At 37.6% G+C, this 22,636-nt stretch overlaps 1 protein-coding gene across 1 annotated transcript in view; it reads right to left on the reverse strand.

Moving 5' to 3' along the window:
- The window catches only part of LOC150084396 (cell adhesion molecule Dscam1-like), a 343,756-nt gene that overhangs the window by 159,879 nt on the left and 161,241 nt on the right, over positions 1-22,636 (reverse strand). The window contains exons 7-9 of the mRNA XM_090375202.1: positions 20,618-20,776; positions 15,599-15,886; positions 11,902-12,021 (exon numbers count right to left, since the gene is read on the reverse strand). Of these exons, the coding sequence (XP_090231328.1) occupies positions 11,902-12,021; positions 15,599-15,886; positions 20,618-20,776 (567 nt within the window). The remainder of the gene's footprint in view (positions 1-11,901; positions 12,022-15,598; positions 15,887-20,617; positions 20,777-22,636) is intronic.

The raw sequence follows: 22,636 nt of genomic DNA on the forward strand, positions 1-22,636 counted from the left end.
ACTTTTACATTCTGCTTTCGACATTGTACATTCAACACTATTTCTCGCATTCATTCACTCATCCAGGCACACACTTCTTCACCCTTACATTCACACAGCCCATTTCATTCAGACTCCACAGTCATTCGCTAATTTTACTCCATTTCCACATTTACTCTTTCAGCACTCACCCCTTCTCACACATTCATCCCTCACACACCCAGAGGCATAAATTATTATTCACTCACCCTCCCTTCCTAGCATTTCCTTTCATATTCTCATCTTCACATTCACTCCAATTCTCATTCATGCAATCCTCATTCATACTAGCATAGTTCAGAAACCTGTAGCTTACTAGGTTTTTCCAGTTCACAGGTAACCCTGGTTGCATGTCTATACCAGTCCGTTTAAAGTCCTTTCCGTGAGTGTTGTCATGTCACAAAGGCAGACAGTGTTGCCTGCCTTTATTCCCATCAGTTACATTTGGTTATTTTCCTACCTCTATGGTCCACTGGCAATGAGCCAAACGAGTCCACAGGGGGAGGGCGTCAACTCTGGTGAAGTCCCTGTAATTTCTGAGTCAATTCAGATATGTCCAGTCATATAGAGATTTTGTCATTCACTTGGCATGAAGAGGGAAATTGGCTGTTATATATTTGGTCTATTGATTTGCTACAGGGACTGGTTTAACAGCCTGTCTCTGCAAGGTTCGGCGGATTTCTAAAATGGTTTGAGCATACTTGGTGAAGGCCTTGTAAAATACCTGTTCCGTGATGAATTGATGTTCTTGGCCCATAGGAAGGGGTCCAATTTCTGTGATTAACTGTAACTTTAACTGTAGTTAAAGTGTACCAGGACTGGTGTCAAAATGGTCAAACAACGGCAAAACTGCAAAGGTCAGCGAAAGGTTGATGTTAGAAGTCAGCGCCGGGTCCGACGACTCTTAGAGACGAACAGGCGCAGCACTGTAGACAGGTTGGCTACCCTATACAACATGGGCTAACCCGGAACAATATCTGGCATTACCATGCGTCACACATTCGCAAGTATGGGCTATACCAGCAGACGATCCCATTCCTACGGCATCCTCTCCTAACCAAGGTTCATCGGCGTAAAACTCGCCTGGTGTAAAAAGCATGCAAGTTGGGCATTAGAAGACTGGAAGAAGGTGTTCTGGTTGGATGAGTCACGTTATTTACTCCACACCTTGGATGGTCGTGTACGGATTTGGCATCAACAACATGAGGCTCTTGATCCATCACGAATGGTATTGTAAGGACCCGTCCTTACATTAATTAATAAAAATTGTTAAATATTATGAGAATTTAACTGTAGTACGAATAGTGGTTTTCTGGTACAAACAACATGGATTAAGAAACACTGGAATTCAAAAATACCTTCCAGTCACTCTCTGTTTAGTAGTAGCTTGTTTGTATAGAAGTTCTTTGACGAGTGAGTGAAAGTAATATACCATGACAAATCCCCCATTAAGACAGAGGCAGATGCACCACAGAAAGGGCCAAGAGTGCTTAAGCTGGCCCTTTTAAAAATTTCACGGTGAAACGCCATTAGAGGTGGGCGACGTCACCAGGTGTGCGCGCGTGAGGTCACGGGAGGAGCTGTGACGCTTCTCAGTTGACCTGAACTTCCGCTTCTCTTTCTGGATTGTTCTGGTATGTTCGAGGTCCACGGAAGTTGGGGCACAAAGAGTAAAGAAGACCCGCCCACGGAAGAGGAGAGGAGACAAATGAGAACACAGGAAAAAGGATGTGCAGATCTCCTATTGGCCAGGAAGAAAATAGAGGGAATTTTGAGAGGGAGATTCTGAAAAGGTTTTCGAGGCATTCTGGAAAAGTTTTCGTGAGATTCGGAAGAAGTTTTCGGAGCGGTCTGGAGGATGATTTGAAGGAGTTGGAGAACGATACAAAGCAGAGCAGCAGTCTAGTTTGGGTGATAGCTGCAGACCTGAGGTAGATGGAAGCAGTGATAGAAATTCTGCATATCCCGACAGCCAGTAGGAATGTTCACCTGTAAACATGGAAGCCATAGTGAGGAAGAATCACACCCTGAGAATTATATAGGCAAAGCCAGTCGAATGAGTGGTCGAACCATTGACCTACTCAAAAACCCCTCTATCCACGGAAGAAGAAATGCTGACCTGTAAAGAGTATGCAACACTGATTGATTCCAGCCGTGCAGTTCCCGGTAGGGAAACACCATAAATCACCGAGATCCCCAAATGAGCGCCCCCGCATTCCAGTACCTGAATGACCGATATGAAAGGAAGCCGAGCAGAGAGGGAAGTTCCAGGCCAAACACGTAAGTGCTAGAGAGTTTACCGAAATAGGTGTACTTAATTTATTAAGGAGAGGACTTTAGGAGAAAAATGTGTATATTTAAGTAATGAATATATGAATAAAGGGGTAATGTATTTAAGACGGACGCAGCCTATAATTTGAAGTGAAGCTCCTCATATAAATGCTTGCTGGAAGGAGAGGGTATGATAGTTAACTGAGAATTGTTTAATGTTGGGAAAGGTTTTTATAATATGTATGAAATTGAAGGTTGAAATTTCAATTTATTATGAGTTGATTTGTGGAGAGTATTTCTGATTTAAGTAGGGGCTAATTAATAAGTGATATTATAAAGGTATAGAGGATTAACTGTTCAGAAGGGTAATGTTAAATTGAATTGATTAATATTTCCTGTTGACCTGATTGCAGAAAGGGTGTCTAATTGAATAAATGCAATTTTTTTTACAAATTGAGACACGAACTCTGAAGGTTTTTGTGAGCCAGTTCATTGGCTGGTAGTTGTTGGTTTATTATACAGTCTGTTCAGAAGAAGAGTGGGAAGAATCTATGTGAAGTGTATGACACGACCTATTGAAGTCCCGGTAAAGAACATGAAGAGACACCATGTCATAATGAATAATAATGTGTATTAGAATAGGATATCAGATGATGAAACAATTGAGTTTGAACAAGATATTTACACATATAAAGGTTAATGAATTAACAAGTTACCAGCCAAATATAGTTTGACCAAATACTATTGCTAATTTCTGTATGATATGTTAATAAACATTGTTTTATTTTACATTCATGTGTTGGAGTCTGTCATTCCGAAACTCAGCCAATCCTGTGGAGAAATACTTAAAATAATTAAGGTCCCCTACGAGTCAGGTAATCTTCTGAGAACAAACAAGTCAGATGCTAAGTGGGAGGATTGGACTACGGGGATATACATATAAAAAAAGGGGATAAATTATAATAATTAAAATATAAAGAAAATTAGGGCAACCAAGAAAAACGATAATACCCCCACACCCCCCAAATAACCTAGAACCAAACAGTATCAAACGTGCAGGCCGGTGGAGGCGGTTGTATGTGTGGAGCTTGTTTCACTGGCAGGAACTTTGACTCTTGCTGCATGTGGAACAACATATCAGTAGTCTCCGCTATCGTCAACTGCTTGCTGAATGTTACACCCCGCTATGTTACACTTTTTCCCCAATGGCGATGGTGTCTTCGAAGATGGCAATGTGCCGAGCCATCGGGGACTTGATGTGCAGGAATGGTTTGAGGAACGTAGTTCTGACTTCCAGAAGATCGATTGGCCTCCGAACTTCCCTGATATCAATCCAATAGAGCACTTGTGGGACACTATGGAAAGGCATATCAGGCATCTAGATACACCAATCACCTCCATACATGCATTGCTGACCGCATTACGCACAGATCGATTGGCCATACCTCCCTGAACGCTTCCGACATCTTGTTGAATCAATTCTGTGTCGGATAGCTGCTGTACTGAGGGCAGCGTCAGAAGGAGAAACATCGCGGAGCACGCATCAGACACTCGACTGAATGGAAGCTGACTCAAGATCCAGGCTCTGCAGTGGTCGCACCCCTTATGCCATACGCAAAACAAGACAGTCAGTTCTATTATCGCAGTAGACAACGGCCCCATTTTACCTCATAGCCCAAAATCTCCGAGCTTGTTATTTTGTTATTTGTTTTTTTTTTTTTTTTAAGAGCATTAGCAACTAAGGCCATATTGCTCCGGGATATGCGGTGGTCATTTCCTGACCTTTCCGCATCCTCCGTATTTGGTGGTGACGGGCTTGAACCCCGGTCTAATCCAGAAGCGTGTACTACGCACTGCTGCTCCTCCCCACCTGGCTACGGAGGCGCCTAAAATTCTCCGAGCAAGCAAGACAAGCTACGCAGGCCGATCCCAACAGTGATCACATTGAGACACCCACGGCCTCATGTGGTACCTCCTCTTTCGAGGTCCAAAAATTTAATTCAAGTGCACCGCTCTGACACCGTAAGTGTAATGTATCAGAACGTTAAGAGCTTGCGAAATAAAATAGAGACTACGGAGCAAATTCTGCTAGCAGGCGAATTCGATATTTTAACTATATCCGAAACATGGCTTGAGCATGAGCAACAGAACATAGTGATAGCTACACCAGCAGGCTATGTGGTGGAGTTCACCTCCAGGAGGAATAGAAGGGGAGGTGGTGTTGCTTTGTTCTTCAAATTGATCAACACTATCTCCAGTGACTCATCAAATTTCGAAGCCCTAGCCATCACACTGCTCAGAAACGCATCCACAATAGATATCTGCGTAATGTATATCCCGCCGGTACCCACAATTGATATCATTACTGAGGCATCCAACTGGGCAATCACCCACTTTCACCCCAAAACTCACCATATCGCCATCGGGGATTTCAACCTCACTCCTCAGCTCAATGCCCACAAGAAGATCCTTGTTGACTACATGAAGTCAGCAAATATACACCTAATCGATCACTGCTCTACTAGAGGAGAAAACTACCTTGACTTGCTATTTTTCTCCTTAGCATGTATGATTGAAGAACCACCTGAGACGCACTACAAATCGGATCACCAACCTATCTACGCAAAATTAATTATTCCTACTCGGGGACCACCTGCCCGAAAAAACGTTCAAACCGCAGTCATCGTCAGCCCCAAGCTCCTTAACATCGAAAAATGACTGCAAGCCGCCACCATTATACCTTGGCATGTCCTTGAAACGTGTGACGTCTCGCTTGCTGCAACACTATTGACAAACTGGGTGAACACCATTGCACAAAATTCCGCATCAAGGAAGATAAGGATCCTATCTTACTTCAAAGCCTGGTGGAATCCAAATGTACACATGGCCTTTCTATTAAAGCAACAGCTACATAAAATCTGGAAAACAACTCAACAGAGTTCCGATCGGATATCTTATTCAAGAGCACGAGCGCAATTTAATACGGTGAAATCACGAGTAATAACAGCACACCTGGGCGCCCAACTTCAAAAAGGGAAAATCCCATAACGCTTCAGATCCCATAGCGTTCCTAGTCAGCTGGACCCAGCTCAATGACTAGATCATATTACCAGATTCAATACGCACACAGGTCAACTAAACTCTCCTTTATGTCTCGACAGTGAATTACATTAATGGAAGACGACTATCTAATCCAAGGTAATATATTATGGTTCATAGAATGACTCCTCTATGACAGGGTTCTACAAGCCTATGGACAATCGCACAAGAAGGCGATCTCTGCTGGTGTTCCGCAAGGAGGAGTCCTATCTGGCTTATTATTTACAGCTATCATTGCGCCTCTTGTCCGTAACAATGAGAAAATCATCACGTATGCAGATGATATAAAAATTCTAACGCCTATTGCTTCCAACAATCACCTTGAAGCTACAGAAAGCATTAATAAAAGTCTCATAAACGTCGCCTCTTACCTCAAACAGTATGGACTCTCGATCAACCCACAAAAAACAAAACTAATGATGTTCTCTCTCAGACCAACCCCTACAATAATAGCCCCAACACTCGATGGAATTGTAATATCTACCACTCCTACACATGCGGATTTGGGAATAGTATTTGACCCAAAACTTCGGTTTCATGCTCATGTAGACAAGTTCACATCCAGAGCAGCCTCTCTCCGATGGGCAGCTAAACAACAACTAATTTATGTTAAGGAGCCTCGTTTAATTAAGAAATTCATCAGAACAGTAATCTATTCTCCATCCTCTATGGCCCCTTAAGTGTAGCTTGATATTTTACTGGGATGCTGGAGTGGTTATTGGTTTTACAGCCATATTTCGCCATTTTTTTAAGGCCAAATAATCAATTCCTTCTGTTTATACAAGTGTGTGTTCACTGTCTCATCTGCACGTTGTGCGTGACTTCCTCTTTCTGATCTGGGCTAAATAGCCCGGGTTGAAGAAACTTGCAAAAATTCCAGTCTGCGAAGTCAGACCTCTAAAAACGACCGGCAAGTGGCGAAACCATTGTACCGTCACAGAGAATCACTTGATGTAGCAACACTTTGTAGAGTGCAACGTTAGGGGGCTCATATGATAGCAGGATTGCCTCTATGTTGTTGGGCGAAAGTTGAAATTTGAGGTCCTCCCACAACCACCATATATCTGACTGTTTCTCATTTTCACATGGTTAAAAATGCAATTCCGAAGCACAAGTTCATGGTCGACACGTACGTGCTAATACGCAGTGCAAAATTGAATCCATAATAAATAAATAGCACTTCCTTCTTTGATCAAATCAAAATGTTGTATGCGTTTTTAGCAAAACAGCAACGGCTAGGAGGCGTCAGTACATGGTATCTCAACTATATATTGGTTGATTTTTGTTCGTTGACCACAGAACACAAGTTTCTGTCTTGTCTGAGACCAACTAACTCAGACACGATGAGAAAAAGCTAATAAAACTTTTTCACATCACTGATAGGATGCGAGCTTAGCCATTCTCCATCCTGTGCGGAGAGCATGGTGATTATGACCACTGTGCTACTCCGAGGGCAAAATCAAAACACTTTCAAGTAGCTGAAAAATAAATATATGGGATTGGAAAGCGACGAAGTTAAAAAATTAATGTGCCTTCCCATGTTTTTAAAAAGTAACAATTTCGAAATTATACTGAAGTTCGCGTTATTTATTCGATTCCTATTATCTGTTATCTGTATTCCCTCTTCGAATTTGGAAACTCAGAGAGGCTAAATTCTCCTTCCAATTAATATTTTGTATCAATGTACACTCGTGCTCAGGCTGAATGGCAGCGCCACCGTACAACCATTTAAGATTCGACAAACTGCTGGTAGATAGCGAGAGAGTGTATGCCCAGGAATACGGTGATACAGTTGCAACTTCTGACATCTCTGATAGTTGCATGTGGCCTTAAGTTGTGTGCTGTAAGTGTCCAGTGGCTATGAAAGACAGAAGAATCGCACTCCATCAGCAGTATGTCAATCTTTGCGCATGCGATTGTTACAGAGCATCTCAAAATGTTGCGAATTTGTGCTCGTTGGATTCCACACCATTTCCCTCAGATTAGAAACAAGACTGCATGTAAATATATGTGCCTATAGTCTCACAGAATGGTTCACAATCATAGCACGTAACTTAAAGCTACTCTGCAATTGCGTCAGCTTATTCTTGGGGGCACACCCTCCTGCCATATACTGCCAGTTCGCAGACACTATAAATCTTATATCAATATAAATCCTATAACCACCTATATCCAACCCTCCTCTTCTCCTTGCCACAAGGTACTGATTCAGTTTCTCCTTAAATTTTTCTGAAATGTGGACCTAAACCACCCATAAAGTCAGATTACTGCACTGTTCGACAACTCGCTGACGAACTTAATTTTCTTGGGGTTCAGTTTATTAGTTTTCCTCGATAGTTTATATACATGGCATCGTTCTTTTTGTACCAATTCATTGTAAAAATTCCAAAATCCTTCATTTTTCTTCTTCCTACAATCAATGCCTTATACAGTTAATCCTCCTAAATCCACCAAACCATTATTCGATACCTCTAATTTCTGGATATGTTTAAGTAAATAAGTGAATCCTGCAAACCACAGATAATCAGCAATTTCATTCTCGGACTGGTACATTTGTCAAAGCACCTTGCTGATTTTGAAGGATGGAGATTTCACCTCCTCCATAAGTTTTTAACGCGATCCATAGACATCGATAATGTGTAATTGCTATCCGTGAGGCGCCTCCGTAGCCAGGTGGGAAGGAGCAGCAGTGCGTAGCACACGCTTCTTGATTAGACCGGTGTTCGAACCCGTCACCACCAAATACGGAGGATGCGGAAAGGTCAGGGAATGACCACCGCACCGGAACAATATGGCCTTAGTTGCTAATGCTCCTAAAAACCAAATAACAACAGCTATCCGTGAACAAGATTATTGACTCAATGATAATAATGAGTCGCTGTTTAGCTCATTATATCTTGTCCATTACAATAATCATGGGTCCACTACACTCCGGTAGATGATTTTCTCCAGGCGTCCTTCACATCCACACTCTACTATCTTATCTGAAGACAAAGTGACATGATTCATCGCTCTCTTGGACCTGTATTCGCTGATCCGTGACCCAAGAGCGATGGGCAGGCATCACCGCAGACGACATCTATCATTCCTTGGTTACAAATGCAAAAGCAACTCTGCTTTCGAGTGAAAACTCAGGCTGTGCAGCTTCTTCCAGACTAAGGACATTGGGTCACCACTGTGGACATTTCTTTACGATAAAAACACTCAGCTTTTCATCTAGAAAATAGGCACAACATCCGTGGAATATGTGCATTTTAAAAAATTAGTACATGTTCACCTCATAGCCTAGCTTCCTTCGAGCGATATCAGCAAGCAATAACAATAATACCTCAGCGTAAATTCAAAACAACCTCACTGAGTCGATTGGTGGAAAAAGTGGATATCTCCATATATTTATGGAGATATCCACTTCCCTTTCCCAAAATTTATCGAAATTGTGGTTAAAATAACTTTCTCTTTCCCTCTTTCATTTGAACAAGAACTGATATGCGAAACCGCGTTCCATAATGCTCATTACGAACGTTCGCAACTGTTACCATGGTTATGCACTCATGCATCAGTAATATATGTAAAGAACCGTAAGAAATAATTCCAATAATTTCCATACATATGAACTCGATACAACTGTCATTTTATTTTAAAGTATAGAATTCCTGTCTGTTACGTCCCAAAAGATATTGCAGTCAATATGTCTAAATAGCAATGCTTCCATGATTAATTTTACTTATTTCAGAAATTTACTCGGTTAATTAGCATATAGTAAAAGTAATTGATTGAAGCCTTTGTTCCCACACGTAGAAGATCAATGCTGTCTTCCATGACAGTCCGCGGAAACTTAATTTTGCTTCTTTATTAGTTTTATCTTCTTTCAGGATGTCAGCCAACGTCCCATTGATCTCTTACGTCAAATCGCAAGGCAGAAATGAATCACGCGCTCAACTAAACTCGGGCTGACAGCTTCGACAATAATATTTCATTAAACCAGTTGTTATTGGCAACTTGCGTAGTTTACTAGGAGGATGGAGAGCTGGGTGTAAAAACCGACAAAATCTGATTCGCAGTTATATAATAGAACGAATGTTTTTCTCTTTGGGAGAGTAATTACAAAGAGAGTTGCAAACGTGAGTTATGATATTTCAAAATATCCGGAAAATAGAACATTTAGAAATAAATCCGCAAAAGAAAGATTGGATTGCTTTATACATTTGATAATCAGCAAAGTTAATTGTTACACAATTGTTAAAGTTCACAATTGTTGTTATTTCGTGCAGACGAAACAAACTTTGAGTTGTTTAAACTTCGATTGTTATTGTTGAAACTTTGAACTATTATATCTAAAGAGAGAGATTTCAATTTTGTTTTTCGAGAATAGTTCATAATGGTTGTTGAAAACAATAAAAGAGCGCACGCTTAAATATTTCTTAATTTCTTTTAAATGTACTTTCTTTGCCTACAATACTTTTAGAAATCATTTCCCGAGTAACCACTTAAATCTGCCTCGGATAAAACAACAAATAAGCAGAGGCCAATATTTTTATAATGACCTGGTTTTAATTACTACTGTGCAATAACTGGGTGGTTACGACAAGACAAATTGATCCACTTAATGATAACCAAAACAAACCCATTTTGTAATCTTTACAATCATTAGAAATGAAGAAGGAAATCCATTTCTTTTGGACAAGTTTGCGGAAGTAATTTATCATTCGGGGGTACTCGAGGCAATACAAAACAAACAGAACCTAATTGAAAACTTACATTAAGACAAGTTACTCAACTCCGTGTGTAAAGTATCTGTCAAGAGTTGAAGTAGAGAAAATTTTAGATAATATAGCTGCTTATTCATTATTGAAAAGTTTAATGGTTATCCGGATGTAGCTAATTTATCTCTAAGATTATACTTAAACTTTTTTTTATGTCGTAGTAAAACTTTTTCTTTCAAACTTTTGGAAGATTTTATTCTTGGTATGTACGATGAAAAATGAACTTTTCCAAGATAATGCGTGGAAATAACAGGCACATAAGATGCAGTGATATGAAGCACGTATTTAATGCTGAGCGTAACTTTTCCTGAAGTAGTATTTTTATAGAGTTTTATGGTACATGAAAAAATTCCTATACCCGTAACGTAGTTCCTAGAACTAAATTGAATACACATACCTAAATTTATTACACCTTAGGAGCCTCGTCTCATAAAAAAAATAAAATAAAAGGTATCTCGATATTTTTTAATTTATTAACTGTAAAAACCCAGAAAATGAATATTTTGCATTATTTTTAACAATTAATTTATGAATATATATATTTTATATAAAAGTTATATAATTTAGGTGTTAGTGAGGCGTATAGTTAAAAAGAAAGTATATACAAACATGACCTTATGTTTCTAAACAAAATACAGTATTACACTAGTTCTGTTTGCATAAGTCAGGAGAACTCTCAGATAACAATGCATGCAGCAGTGCTATTTCCATTTGAATCTGTTAACATTTTAATTTAATAATACTATTGAATTTATTTATTATTTTTTTTATTTAATAGTACTATTTAATAATACTATTAAATTTAGTCAAACCATCTGGATCCATCCTCAAACAGCAATGCTTCGAACTAAAGTTTTGGAAGTTTTGCAGTGAATTACAATTACCACTTAAAAGTCTCGTTTTATAAAAAATAAAATAAAAGGTGCCTTTCTATATTTTGATTTATCAACTGTGAAAACTCACAAAATAAATTTTTGCTCCATTTTTAAAAATTAATTTATAAATGCATATATTTTATATAAAAGTAATATATAATCTAAGCGTCAGTATTGCCTATTATTAAAAACAAGGTATGCAAACATGACCTTATGTCTACAAACAAAACAGATTAGAACTGTTAGATATAATGAATGTCAGCAGTTCTGTGTGCTTATGTTAACAAACTCAAAATAAAAAATGGTTAACGTTGAATTAGACTGATTTCCATTATTACATACAAATAATAGCACGAACAAATGTTGGTATAAGAACGTAAATAGCTTCTTCTTCTTCATTCTCTGCATACATTCTGAATTCCTACATATATTTATAACCATTATGAAACAGGATTCCCATTGTTATTGTTGTTTAAAGAGATTGTAAGAGAAAATATTAGCATTGTCTATATTTAGTTAGGAAAGCATTTTGTGCTGTTTCCCCTATTAAATTAAGCAGTAACCAAGAGAATAATGTACTCTTTTATACACAAGTGGGTGTGAGAATTAGATGCGTAGCTATCTGGGAGATTATTCATATTTCTCGCTGTAATGTGTTCACTCTCTCTCAACCGACATCCATTTCTTGTTTGTGACAGATTAATAAGAGTTGTTATATTTCTGCCTGTTTTTCACGTCCGACATTAATAGCATCAACTTTACGTGGATATTTGGCACCTTTCTTCTGTTGTAATTCGAGTTGTTATTATAGAGGGACAAGAGTTTTTTGGGGAGGTAAAAAATAAAACGGAAGTAAAGAAACAATCTACACATACTTGAGGCATATTTCCACCGATGTACAGGGTCAGGAATTCCTTCAGCTTGACACAAGAATATGACTTTTGATCCTAGAATAGCAGCTGTGTCCTCGGGTTGTTTTATCCACTTTGGGCTAGCTAAAGAAAAATATAGAGACGTTATTGGATGATGATAGGGAAAAAAAAATCTGAAAATGCTGGTGAAAGTACATAGACACATTTATTTAGGATAAGATTTTCTGTTAGAATTAAATATCGCGGGGAATTTTTGAAGAGCGTGACTGGGCGGAATTATGTCTAGAAGAGGAAATAGAGAGATACAGAAAAAAATAAAAATATAAAAAGATAAGATATAGTGCACGTGAGAGAGAAATTCGTCGATAGAAGAAAGATGACTGGCCATAGAGAGGAACAGAAAAATCTCAAGAAAAGAAGGAAGAAATTATTAAGAACATCTCTAGACAAAATTATAAACTTAATCTCCAAATGTTTCAGTGAATTAAATAAATTATTTATTGTAAAACAAGAAGCATGAAACATTTTAATGTTTGGCGACAATACTGACCCCTCTAAGCCTTAGTTGCTTTGGCGCAAAGATAAAACAACTATGTGGCAGTATAATAAAGTTTATAAATTTATTACCTCTTCTGTTTAAACCAGCATTAAACAATTACTGTAACAGATTAATCGTAAATCATTTCACTATTCTGTAATTTAGAAATTGAATTTCCAAACCTTATTTCTAGATTAACGTCAATCTCCAAATCTAATCGCGAGAAGTGCATTCAAATATTTCAACTTAGACCGAGTCTTGCTTTTGTACACTTACAATCTCTTTTTGCTTCTTTCGCTACAATCTCCCCAAAAATGCGAGCGCAAAGATTTCCATGCGCATCACGTCTTACCTGTCTAGCAGCGAGGTGAAGGATGACAGATCTGTATGCAACGCGACTTCCACGACGTGGCATGTGTCAGAGAAAGTCGTAGTCGAAAATTAAATTGAAAATTGAATTCCCAATATCTGTGGATTTGTAATTTATTAGGGAAGTGTAAACAGACAGAATACCAAAAACCCTCTATTGAGGTGAGCCTCGGGAAAATCGCATTACCTCTGGAATGTTTGGCACCACCGCTTTCAGAATGAGGAGGGGGTGGGTATGAATCACGGTCCGCGATGGTAAACTAATAGAAATAGTGTAAAAACTTTCCCGCATAGGAATATAATCAATGAGGCGCGTCATCCTCAGATGGATCAGGAAATGCGATTACGTCATAGCGGTAAGCAAGAGACATGGAAGTAGAAAGAGTGTTTAGGATGTGGGAGATCATTGATCGAAATTTAAAACTCAAATTACGTTTATATACATTTTTTTTTCATCTTCATTCTTCATATAAACAAAAAGATTACGAGTCATATGCATATTATGGTCTTTTTCTTTTATTAATTTATTCGGTGCCCTCCAGAGGGCGCGAGTCTACATCTCAAGTTTTAAAGAAAGTACAGTCAAGGCAAAAATAATTAGACCATTCGCCAGATGGCGACACAAGTACCGCGCGTAGAACTCATAAGTGGACATTTCTAAACATTGCGAACATTACGCAGAAATGTCAAAATAAGTTAAAAGAGCTCCCCCTAGATGACAAAACGATCCCTAATGAATTATTTATGCGGAATAGATGTCTTTTCCCCGCGTGGCAGTACCACACTCGTCCCATAAATCTTCGCGAGCATAACCGAACCGTAAAACTACTGGGATTGCAAGTTGGTGGGAGCTATCTTTCTCACACAGCTTATGTGTTCTTCTCCTATTTTGACGTCCACGTACTCCTTTGCTTCTTCTCCTAACTTACTCAGGTTATATATATCTAATAAATCTTTAAACCACTCTGACAGAATAATCAATATTCCGCAGCTGCATGCGAAGCTCTCCCTCTCGACTTCGGTGCTTGTGCCGATCAGTTGGTGCAACGCGAAAATTCGAAGTGCTGGTTGAGGTCCATTAGTGGAACCCGCTGACGAGTAGATGGCATACAAAGAGTGCGAGCAGGACACTGAGTGAAAATAGCATTCCTCTAATATTTTCACGTAACAGCTAAGCCCATAACTGGAATTTTCTTCTTAGTTCTAATAGAATATTCCAGCACCCCGTACATCAAGGAACCCATCTGCCACACGTCCAAGTCTATTTGTGAATGATTTCTCTCGCGCCTCTTAGCACAACACTTCTCTTTCTCCCCCTACCTTGAAAACTGTGATTTCAATATTTCATGACTCTCCAACTGTTTCTCATTTTTTCCTGTATGTTTCTTAAGTTCTTCGAAGAATCCAATTTGTTGTCTCTCTTTCGTTTCTTTCCTTTTGCCTTCATATTTCCACTTTGTTTTCCCTCCAGATATATCGTAACCCTTATCTTTTGTCTTTAAATAATAATTTATCGTTTCTTTTTAAATTATTATTATTTTTTCCTTTATTTATACTTGTATATTTTTAATTTTTTTTGTTTCAAACACTTTTGTATGATCACAAAAGGGAGTAATTATAACTTTAACTCTCAGAGGTCATTGAAAGTCAACAGTCTGTGAGTTAACATAACTTCACCATCTGATTTGATTTGATTTGATTTGATTTTGGGTTTATTGGCGCAAAAACAACTAAGGGAACTTCACCATCATTCATTACATTATTAACTTTGGAAAACAATCCATTATTGCATAAACAATGGGCACGAGTTGAAATAACTGATGCAGTCGCATCTCCTGTGGTTACAGCTGATGGTATTGGTGTGGGTACAGCTGATGGTATTGGTTTCAAACGTCCCTGCTGGCTCATGATTGCAGCATGAACCAGATGAACTTATATAGGCACTGTTAGGATGTCTATATTGTACAAACTATATATATGAGTGCATAATATGTTTATTGAAACGTGGCATAGTTCAACTCAGATATAAAAACACACGAGGAACATGACGAGAACACTTTAAATATATTATGCATTATCAAAACCGTTCTTTAATACATGTCTGTTCATGAAATGGGCCTTGTGCTTCTCATCTACAAATATAAATCATATATCATTCGAAAAGTCCCAAATAAGAATCTAGTTAGTTAATTTTAAATACAAAATCAAACCAGGATATTAAAAGAACAACTATTAACAATCGAACGAGTGGTGTAATGGATAAAAGCGTTTCATAAGTGCTTTTATTACTTCTGGTATGCGTGATCAAATTCAAAGAAATACAAGAACAAACTATAGAAGTGATATAAATGAGAAATAAAGAAAAATATCAATTATTTTAGCACTTTGTATTCCAAAATGGGTGTTCGTGCATTATTTTAAACGATTTTTAGTTTAAAATTAAGCTGATGGCAATTCTCTTTTAATTTAATGGCCTAAAAGCAATTTTCATAACCAGAATTGATGTCTGCAGTATAAGCAACGATCTCTTTCGTTTTGTCTCATTCCAAAGCTTTTCAGGATTGTTGCTACAGCGCATTCTGAAAGGAAAAACGTTGTTCTTGTATTTCATGCCACATGCACCCAATGATAAATCCCTGTACAAACACGCTCACTCACAATGCTTCTGTCACTTGTAACTTCTCCGCTATAGTAACATCAATATCTCCTTTTTGTTGGCAGCCAGCAAAGGAGGTAGATAAAACAAAATAAGTTTTTGATAATTCTCCATCAGTCATTGGATGAATGACGTACCTCGCACTGTCATGACAGCTGTGTAGGTGGTAGTGGCAGCACCAGATGTCGCCTTGCACGTATAGTTTCCTGCGTGCTTCCGGGACACACTCGATATAGTGAGCGAAGATGCGAACTCTCCGAGTGAGGCAACTTGGATGTCACGATGAAAGGGAAGAAGTGCCGAATTGTCTTTTAACCAGTCAATGATGATTGGAGGTTCTCCAGCCAAGACGCTACACACAACCATTGTGCGCATTCCTTCACGTAGGTCTTCCCCAAATAGGAAAGGATTGATCACAGGTTTCTCTGGAAAAAAACCCAGAAATATAAGGTGTTATTGTAAGAAGTAATACATGATGTAACTAGATAATCAACCCAAAGAAGTGACTAAAATCAGAAAGAAAAGTAAAAATGTTTTTCTGTGTTTATGAACACTCATGAGATTTAATCTCTTTTACTTTTCTAAAATGTAATAACGTGTACAGGAGGAATACGCATAACAGGAGGTGAGGAAAAGAAATTGTATGAGCATCCTTGGATTTAGGAGACTTCCCTGTGGATTAAAGATGCGCAAACATCTCTCCATTGACTTCTGTGACGGGAGAGTTCTTAGTGGAAGATGCAGTGTAATATCATCTGGATAGGTATGGAATTATGAGGAAATCACATCATAGTCTGGTTAAGGACCGATCATGTCTGACTAATCTAATTAGCTGTTATAAGGTTGTAAGTAAAAAGAAAATAGACGGAATAACTTTGATGACCTTTGCTTAGATTCACTGAAGCTTTTGATACGGTCCCACATGAACGGTAATTTAAATTGGAATGATATGGCATTAAGGGCGGTTTATTACGCATAGAGGGATGGTTAAGTTGTGATAGACAGTGAGTAGTTATGGACTAACGTTAGATTGTGACCTCACAGGGTTCGATTCTTGGTCCTTTATGCGACTAATGTTCATTAATGATATTGATGTTCGTATTTGAGGTTTAATGTCTAAGTTTGTTAACGATACAAAGGTTGCCAGGGCAGTTAAGGGCAGTAATAAGGGTATGTTATTTCAACAGGACTTATATAAATTATTTGGATGGGCTGAGAAGTAGCAGTTGTGGTTGAATGCTGGAAAATGCGAGGTCATGCGAGGGTAGCAGTAATCCTAGAGTGAAGTACCGCTTGGGCATTGGAAAGATGCGAACCAGCTGGAAAGGATGCAGAGAAGATCGACGAGATTAGTTAAGGGAACAAAGGCGTATTCTTATCAAGAGAGACTGGAACATTGTAAGTCGCAGTACTTGGTAACTAGGTGTCTGCAGTAGTGACCTGATCGAGGCCTTGAAAGGTTTAAGTAAACTAAATACCGAGGGAAGACACAATGTGGCAAAAATATAAATCGAGAAAATTGCTATGAACTGTCGAAAAATTTTCCTTTTAGCCAAAGAGTGAATGATTGGAAGTTTAATTTAATTTAAAGAGGGATTAGATAGATACCTTGTACTTTCTAAAATTTATTTATTTATTTAATTTTTTTTATTTTAATTTATTTCTTTTATTGCTGGTGCTACATTAGCATGTTTCCTTCCATCATTTTGCCCGTACTAATACTAATACTCCAGTAAAAATTATCTTAGTAGTATCTAAAATCCTTCGAAAAAATTTCTTTCTGCTTATGTCTCACATATCACTCGGTCTTTAGATTTCAAGGTGTAGGAGTCTCCTCAAACTGGCATCCTATCAACTAAGCTGTTTGTGGCAGCGCGTCAAAACTTCCTGTTGTCAGAATGTATAAACAGTTTAATGGCATCAAGTTTCTTGTACATTCCAACGCTGTAAGAATCACCGAATCTAGCAATCTGGACATAAAGATCCTAATGATCAGAGCAATATCTTTATTCCACAGGGCCAAACAGCAAAGTTGAAAAATATGATCTGGAATAACACTCAAGCACTGCTGATGAATGCCCAATCAGGAAGTCACAAAACATAAGGACCTGTGTCTTACCTAGGACCGGAACATAAACTCCAAATTTCACTTGAGTGATCTGAGAACTAAATTTTATAGCATAAGAAAATAAAAGGGGCCTTTATTGGTGTCATAAACGATAAAGTTAATATAACAACGCGATGCATCAATTCACCCATCATTGGTGACTGAATCATATGGCCATCAGTACCTTCTCCCTACAAGAAACTTATTTTCAGTATTGAATACTGGCTCAACAGATGGATAAATAGGACCGCCAATAGATCTCTTACAAATCACCAACTCAATACCATGGCACTTTTCCATTATTTCGGCAAATATTAGAACTAGACTGATATTTAAATAGCTGTATGTAGCATGACTTCTCTTAATTAATCTGTATGTGCAACCCCTGATTTAATTTATTATTTATAGAGGGGCCTTAGATTCCTACAACTAACTGCAATCTGTTCAGCCTATTTTCCCTTGTACTAGAACACATCAAAGCTAAACCAATAAAAACCATAGCGAAATCCCATTTGTAAGATGCAAAATAAATATGATGGTATGGAGAAATCATTGCAAAATCACGTTTATAGACTTGACTTAGATAAATGAGTAATATTTTTTGATTATTCACTTCTGTATCAAGTTGTTTATACTCTCTAACATCGCATGTACCACCAAATCTATCAATCGGGAAAAGAAAAAAAAAAAGATATTATTCACTGAAAATGTAATCTTCTTCAGTAGGAATCTTATCAGTTTATAGAAACTTACTGAGAGATACTTCCAAGTAGCAATATTTATCCAGCGATATACACCAAGGAAATGGGATTTAAACTGCGTAAATTTTAATTATTCATAACGCACCGCGCAAGATTAGACCATATTGCTTCGTGGACTTGCAATCAACTCAATATGAAACCCATTCATCCTCGCCTTTGATGGCATGTCGCTGCTGCTAATTCTGCACATTACAATGGTCGCATTTTATCTTCCTATTTATTTCTTCGAAGGACAAAGAATAACATGTTGACTGACGATAAATTGAATTTCTCCTTTTACTGTGATTTTAGCGGAACTTTTCAGTCAACCCAATGACTTCTTAGATTATACATTCCCCAAGGTCTACTGAAGCTCTTCGAGTGGAAATTTAATCATCCAAAGCGCCACTGGAGCGATTACTGTTCCAATGATGGGAGCCAGTTATGATCGTGGTTAGGTATTACAGTTACCATGGCAACTGGAGACGTAGGAAACTGTGAGGAGAAAAACTGTTTCTTGACCCGACCAATATGACAGCCTAAGAGAAATGACACATTTCTTGAATTTCTTCCACACATAACTTGCCAAGACGTTATTAAACTGTCTTACCTCCCAGGGCTTAGACACTGGCGTGAGCGTTAAAAAATTCCTCGTGCATTCTTAAATGATTTCGCTTTGATTTTCCGCTTGGAATAAGAAAAATTGAGGTCTTCGGTTCCGTTTGAAGCCAGTGGCTGCAGGGGGTGGTAAACATTTATGTTGCTTTTTTTGTGGGATGCGTGTGACACCGTCATAAAAATCTATGGTAGCGACATTATTTGAGTGTTTTCATTCCACTTGGTATGTCCACGGGGAATGTTGGTTTCCGGTATCGTCTTAATTCAGTGAATAAATTGAAGGAGTCCATAATAAGACGATATTGTAGTTCTTTGCTCGCGCACTGATGTACAGAGAAATTACAGAGAACTTCCCATAAATAAAAAGCCCTTCCAGGTTTCAGTACATAGGAATGTTGCCAATGAAACAAATGATTTGTGGAATTAGTCCAAGAAATCTGCAGCTAGGTTTATTGATGTAATCTATCGGAAGCATAGTCCCTTCCAAGATGCAGGAATCGAAGTAAATCGATCACATAGTATTCTTAAGTAATCTGTACGACATGATGTATAACAAGTCATGTAAGCTCAGTGTTTAGGGTTCATTATTCTTCCGATGATTGGTCTGGTGATGGTCAAGCCATGCAATTAAGACAATAAATGATAGGACAATAAGGGTTATTTGGAGAGTAATGAAGTACAGAATACCCCAGGACGTGATGGAAAAACAGAATATAGTAAGAGAAACCTGGCCAAAGAGAAAGATAAACTTCACCATATGAAAAAGAAGAATATGTATATGCTGGAGATAAAAATACCAATAATCATGGAAAATCATTGAGAATAATTTTGTTTTCTGCTGCTATATTTATACAGCGTTAGGTGATATAAGTTCCCTCGCTGAAGAAGTTAAGCATTCTCTAGAAATGCAAAGAAGTTTTAGATAATTTCGTTAAACTCAATAAACTCAATCAGGAATTTTTAATAGGTTCCACAGAAAGGAGAACCAAATAAAACTGTTCTGTGAATCTTTATCTAGAGAAATACTCGTGAGAAACAGTCTCAAACCTTCTGCATGGAATTCCTCCTGTGGAATTCATCTACAGGGTCAAGATGTCAATCAAGCTTTTTAAATAGAAATTGTGCGACACATTAGAAAAAATGGCTGCCAAAGGATGAAGGGATTTCACACTTGAGGGTATTTTGAAGAATCTGAGTTCTGAAGTCAATTTCAAAAATGTTTTGAGTGGAGTGATGACAGCCACTATTTTAACGACCATTCGAAATAGCGATTTTGGACAAAAGCCAAGGTGTATAATCATACATCAACGATGTGCAACATTTCATATTATATGCGTAAAATATTCCTACGAGTATTCTTTATTCGTAGGGAAAATTACACTTACAAATTTGTACGCTTCTAAGTGAACAGCGACAAAGATTAGGAAATTTGTACTTCTGCTCATGCGCTGCTAATTTATATAACATGACGCTATCCAAAGAATGGCGTTAGTAGTTAATGAGGAGCCAAAGGATTAATTAAGGAAAGTGTCTAAGAAAATAGGAAAGATGATGAGTGTTTCTGTAATTTCATCGGCATCTGTCTTACAGCTGACGAATCACCAGACATTAAGGTTTGCCATTAGCTCACGGAAGTAGAATCGTGACGGGTTAAACGAATAGAATTGAAAAGCAAATGAGGAGCAGCCTACCAATTACTTTCAGATACAGTGACCCAGTTGCTCTTTCACCTCGTGTGCTGAAAGCTTCGCATTGATACCATCCTTCATCACTTTTTGTCCCCTGGATGATGGAGAGGGTACCGTTTTGATGGTCTATTAATCTCTGGCTGCGGGTCAGATAGCTGTTTTCTGCAAGGAGAGAAATAAAACGGATTAAACTTGCTGGTATAAACAGGCATAACTATTAAAATTAATCTTTAACGACAATTCTCGTTAGCAATAATTTATTTGATCGGATTTGTAGAGCAATTGGGTGGTATTACAATTTTAATTCGTTTATTTATAACTACAGACTTGGTCTGTGAGGTTTGCTTTATTGGTGACTGAGTTCTTTGAAAATTCGGGCACACCCTAATTATATTTAACTCAATGTGTATATTATGGACGAGTTCTTTTATTTTCGAGTTGCAATATCCATTAGTAAGACCACATTACTAAATAAATTAGTTCAATTTACTGAAATGTGCGCGTGTCAGCCACCAACACCTATTTAACCAAATGTTATTCCCTTTTTGCGTGACTCTATGTATTTAAGTCAACATTTTCTCGAACACACTTTGATACTTACTAATCAACAAACTTCCTTGTAATATATCTTGGGTTTTATCCAAATATTCTTTCATTTGTATTTCTTGAAAGTTAATCACACATCTCTTAACAAAAGAAAACAAAAACCTGCATAATAAAGAATTTTATATTTAGATAAATACAGATATCAATTTTTAACTCTCTGAAAATATTGTACCAACGTGCTCTGATGAATCAATTTTAATTGTTGGCAGAACCAATTGTTGAAATAATTCTCGGTACTTTGAATTGTTTCGGACTATTGTTGATCATGCTTGTTTTTGAATTGCTAAGCAACGGTTCTAATGAGTGCCTTATTAAACCATTTACCAACAACAAAAAAAAAAACAAACTAATTTGTATAATGATGATCTTTCTTAAAATTGTTAAAATTATTGATTCAGAGTTCTAAAAGAATCTGAAAAAACAGTTTCTGTTTCCTAATAACGAAATTATTTTTTTCAATCCCATTGTTGCAGATTTTAATTTCTTCAAAAAAATTAATTATCTGCGGTCCCTAAAAGGGGCTAATAACTATTATTACTTCCAAAGTGTTCGAATAATGCTTTGTGAGATGATAAATTGTTGGCATAATATTCTTTCTGTTCGAATGATAAGTTACTCTTACGATTTTCTTCATCGAAAATAACTCGCTAATTGCATTGTGACTTGGATAATTAATATTACTGGACAAGGCACAAAAACAGTTTTAATTGAAGACAGTCCTCTGATATGCAGTGTGTACTTTTTTTTGTAATTCCTTATGCTTAGAGTTGTAAAGATATAAATTAAATCGTTGCTTTGAGGATACTTCTGTTTTTTATTTGATACTTGGATAATAAATGGCGAATTACATACCTCTATCGATGTTAGATTCTAATTTTAATTAGAATGAACATGTTGACTCTTTTATCTCTTAAGGGGGGACAGATATTTTACTAAGATAGGGAAGGAAAAATATTTTTCTCTCTATGTTTCTTTCTTAATTTAAGAGGACACTTAAGAATGTGGAATTTATATAAATCAATTCTACTCCATTATCTGAATCAAAGAGGAGATTGGATATACTGTAATATGCTTGTAGTTCATGATCTCATACAGTCATGCAGCTGGTCAACCCATGTCACATACCTCGCACTACTGGCTAATGAATATACAGTTTGGGATGACACTGTGTTCTTGAGCAGTGGACTTCTAAGGATGGCCTTTAAGATAAATGGAATATACCCGTCAAGTGGCAGTTGTGTATACATACAGACCTATTTTCGAGTCTTTCCAAAGTGTGTATGAACTCTGTAACGATAGTATTCTGTTCCTTGAGGGCTATTTGGAGGGAGAAGAATATTAAAACATTTCTTATCCATATTTTGCTTTATTTGAAGTTAGTCTCATTACTCTTTTTACCGCATTGTGTATAGTGAC

The sequence above is a fragment of the Mastigoproctus giganteus genome, chromosome 6 (genome assembly GCF_048544385.1).
Source record: "Mastigoproctus giganteus isolate SK-2022 chromosome 6, ASM4854438v1, whole genome shotgun sequence".
NCBI classification, from domain to species: Eukaryota; Metazoa; Arthropoda; class Arachnida; order Uropygi; family Thelyphonidae; genus Mastigoproctus; species Mastigoproctus giganteus.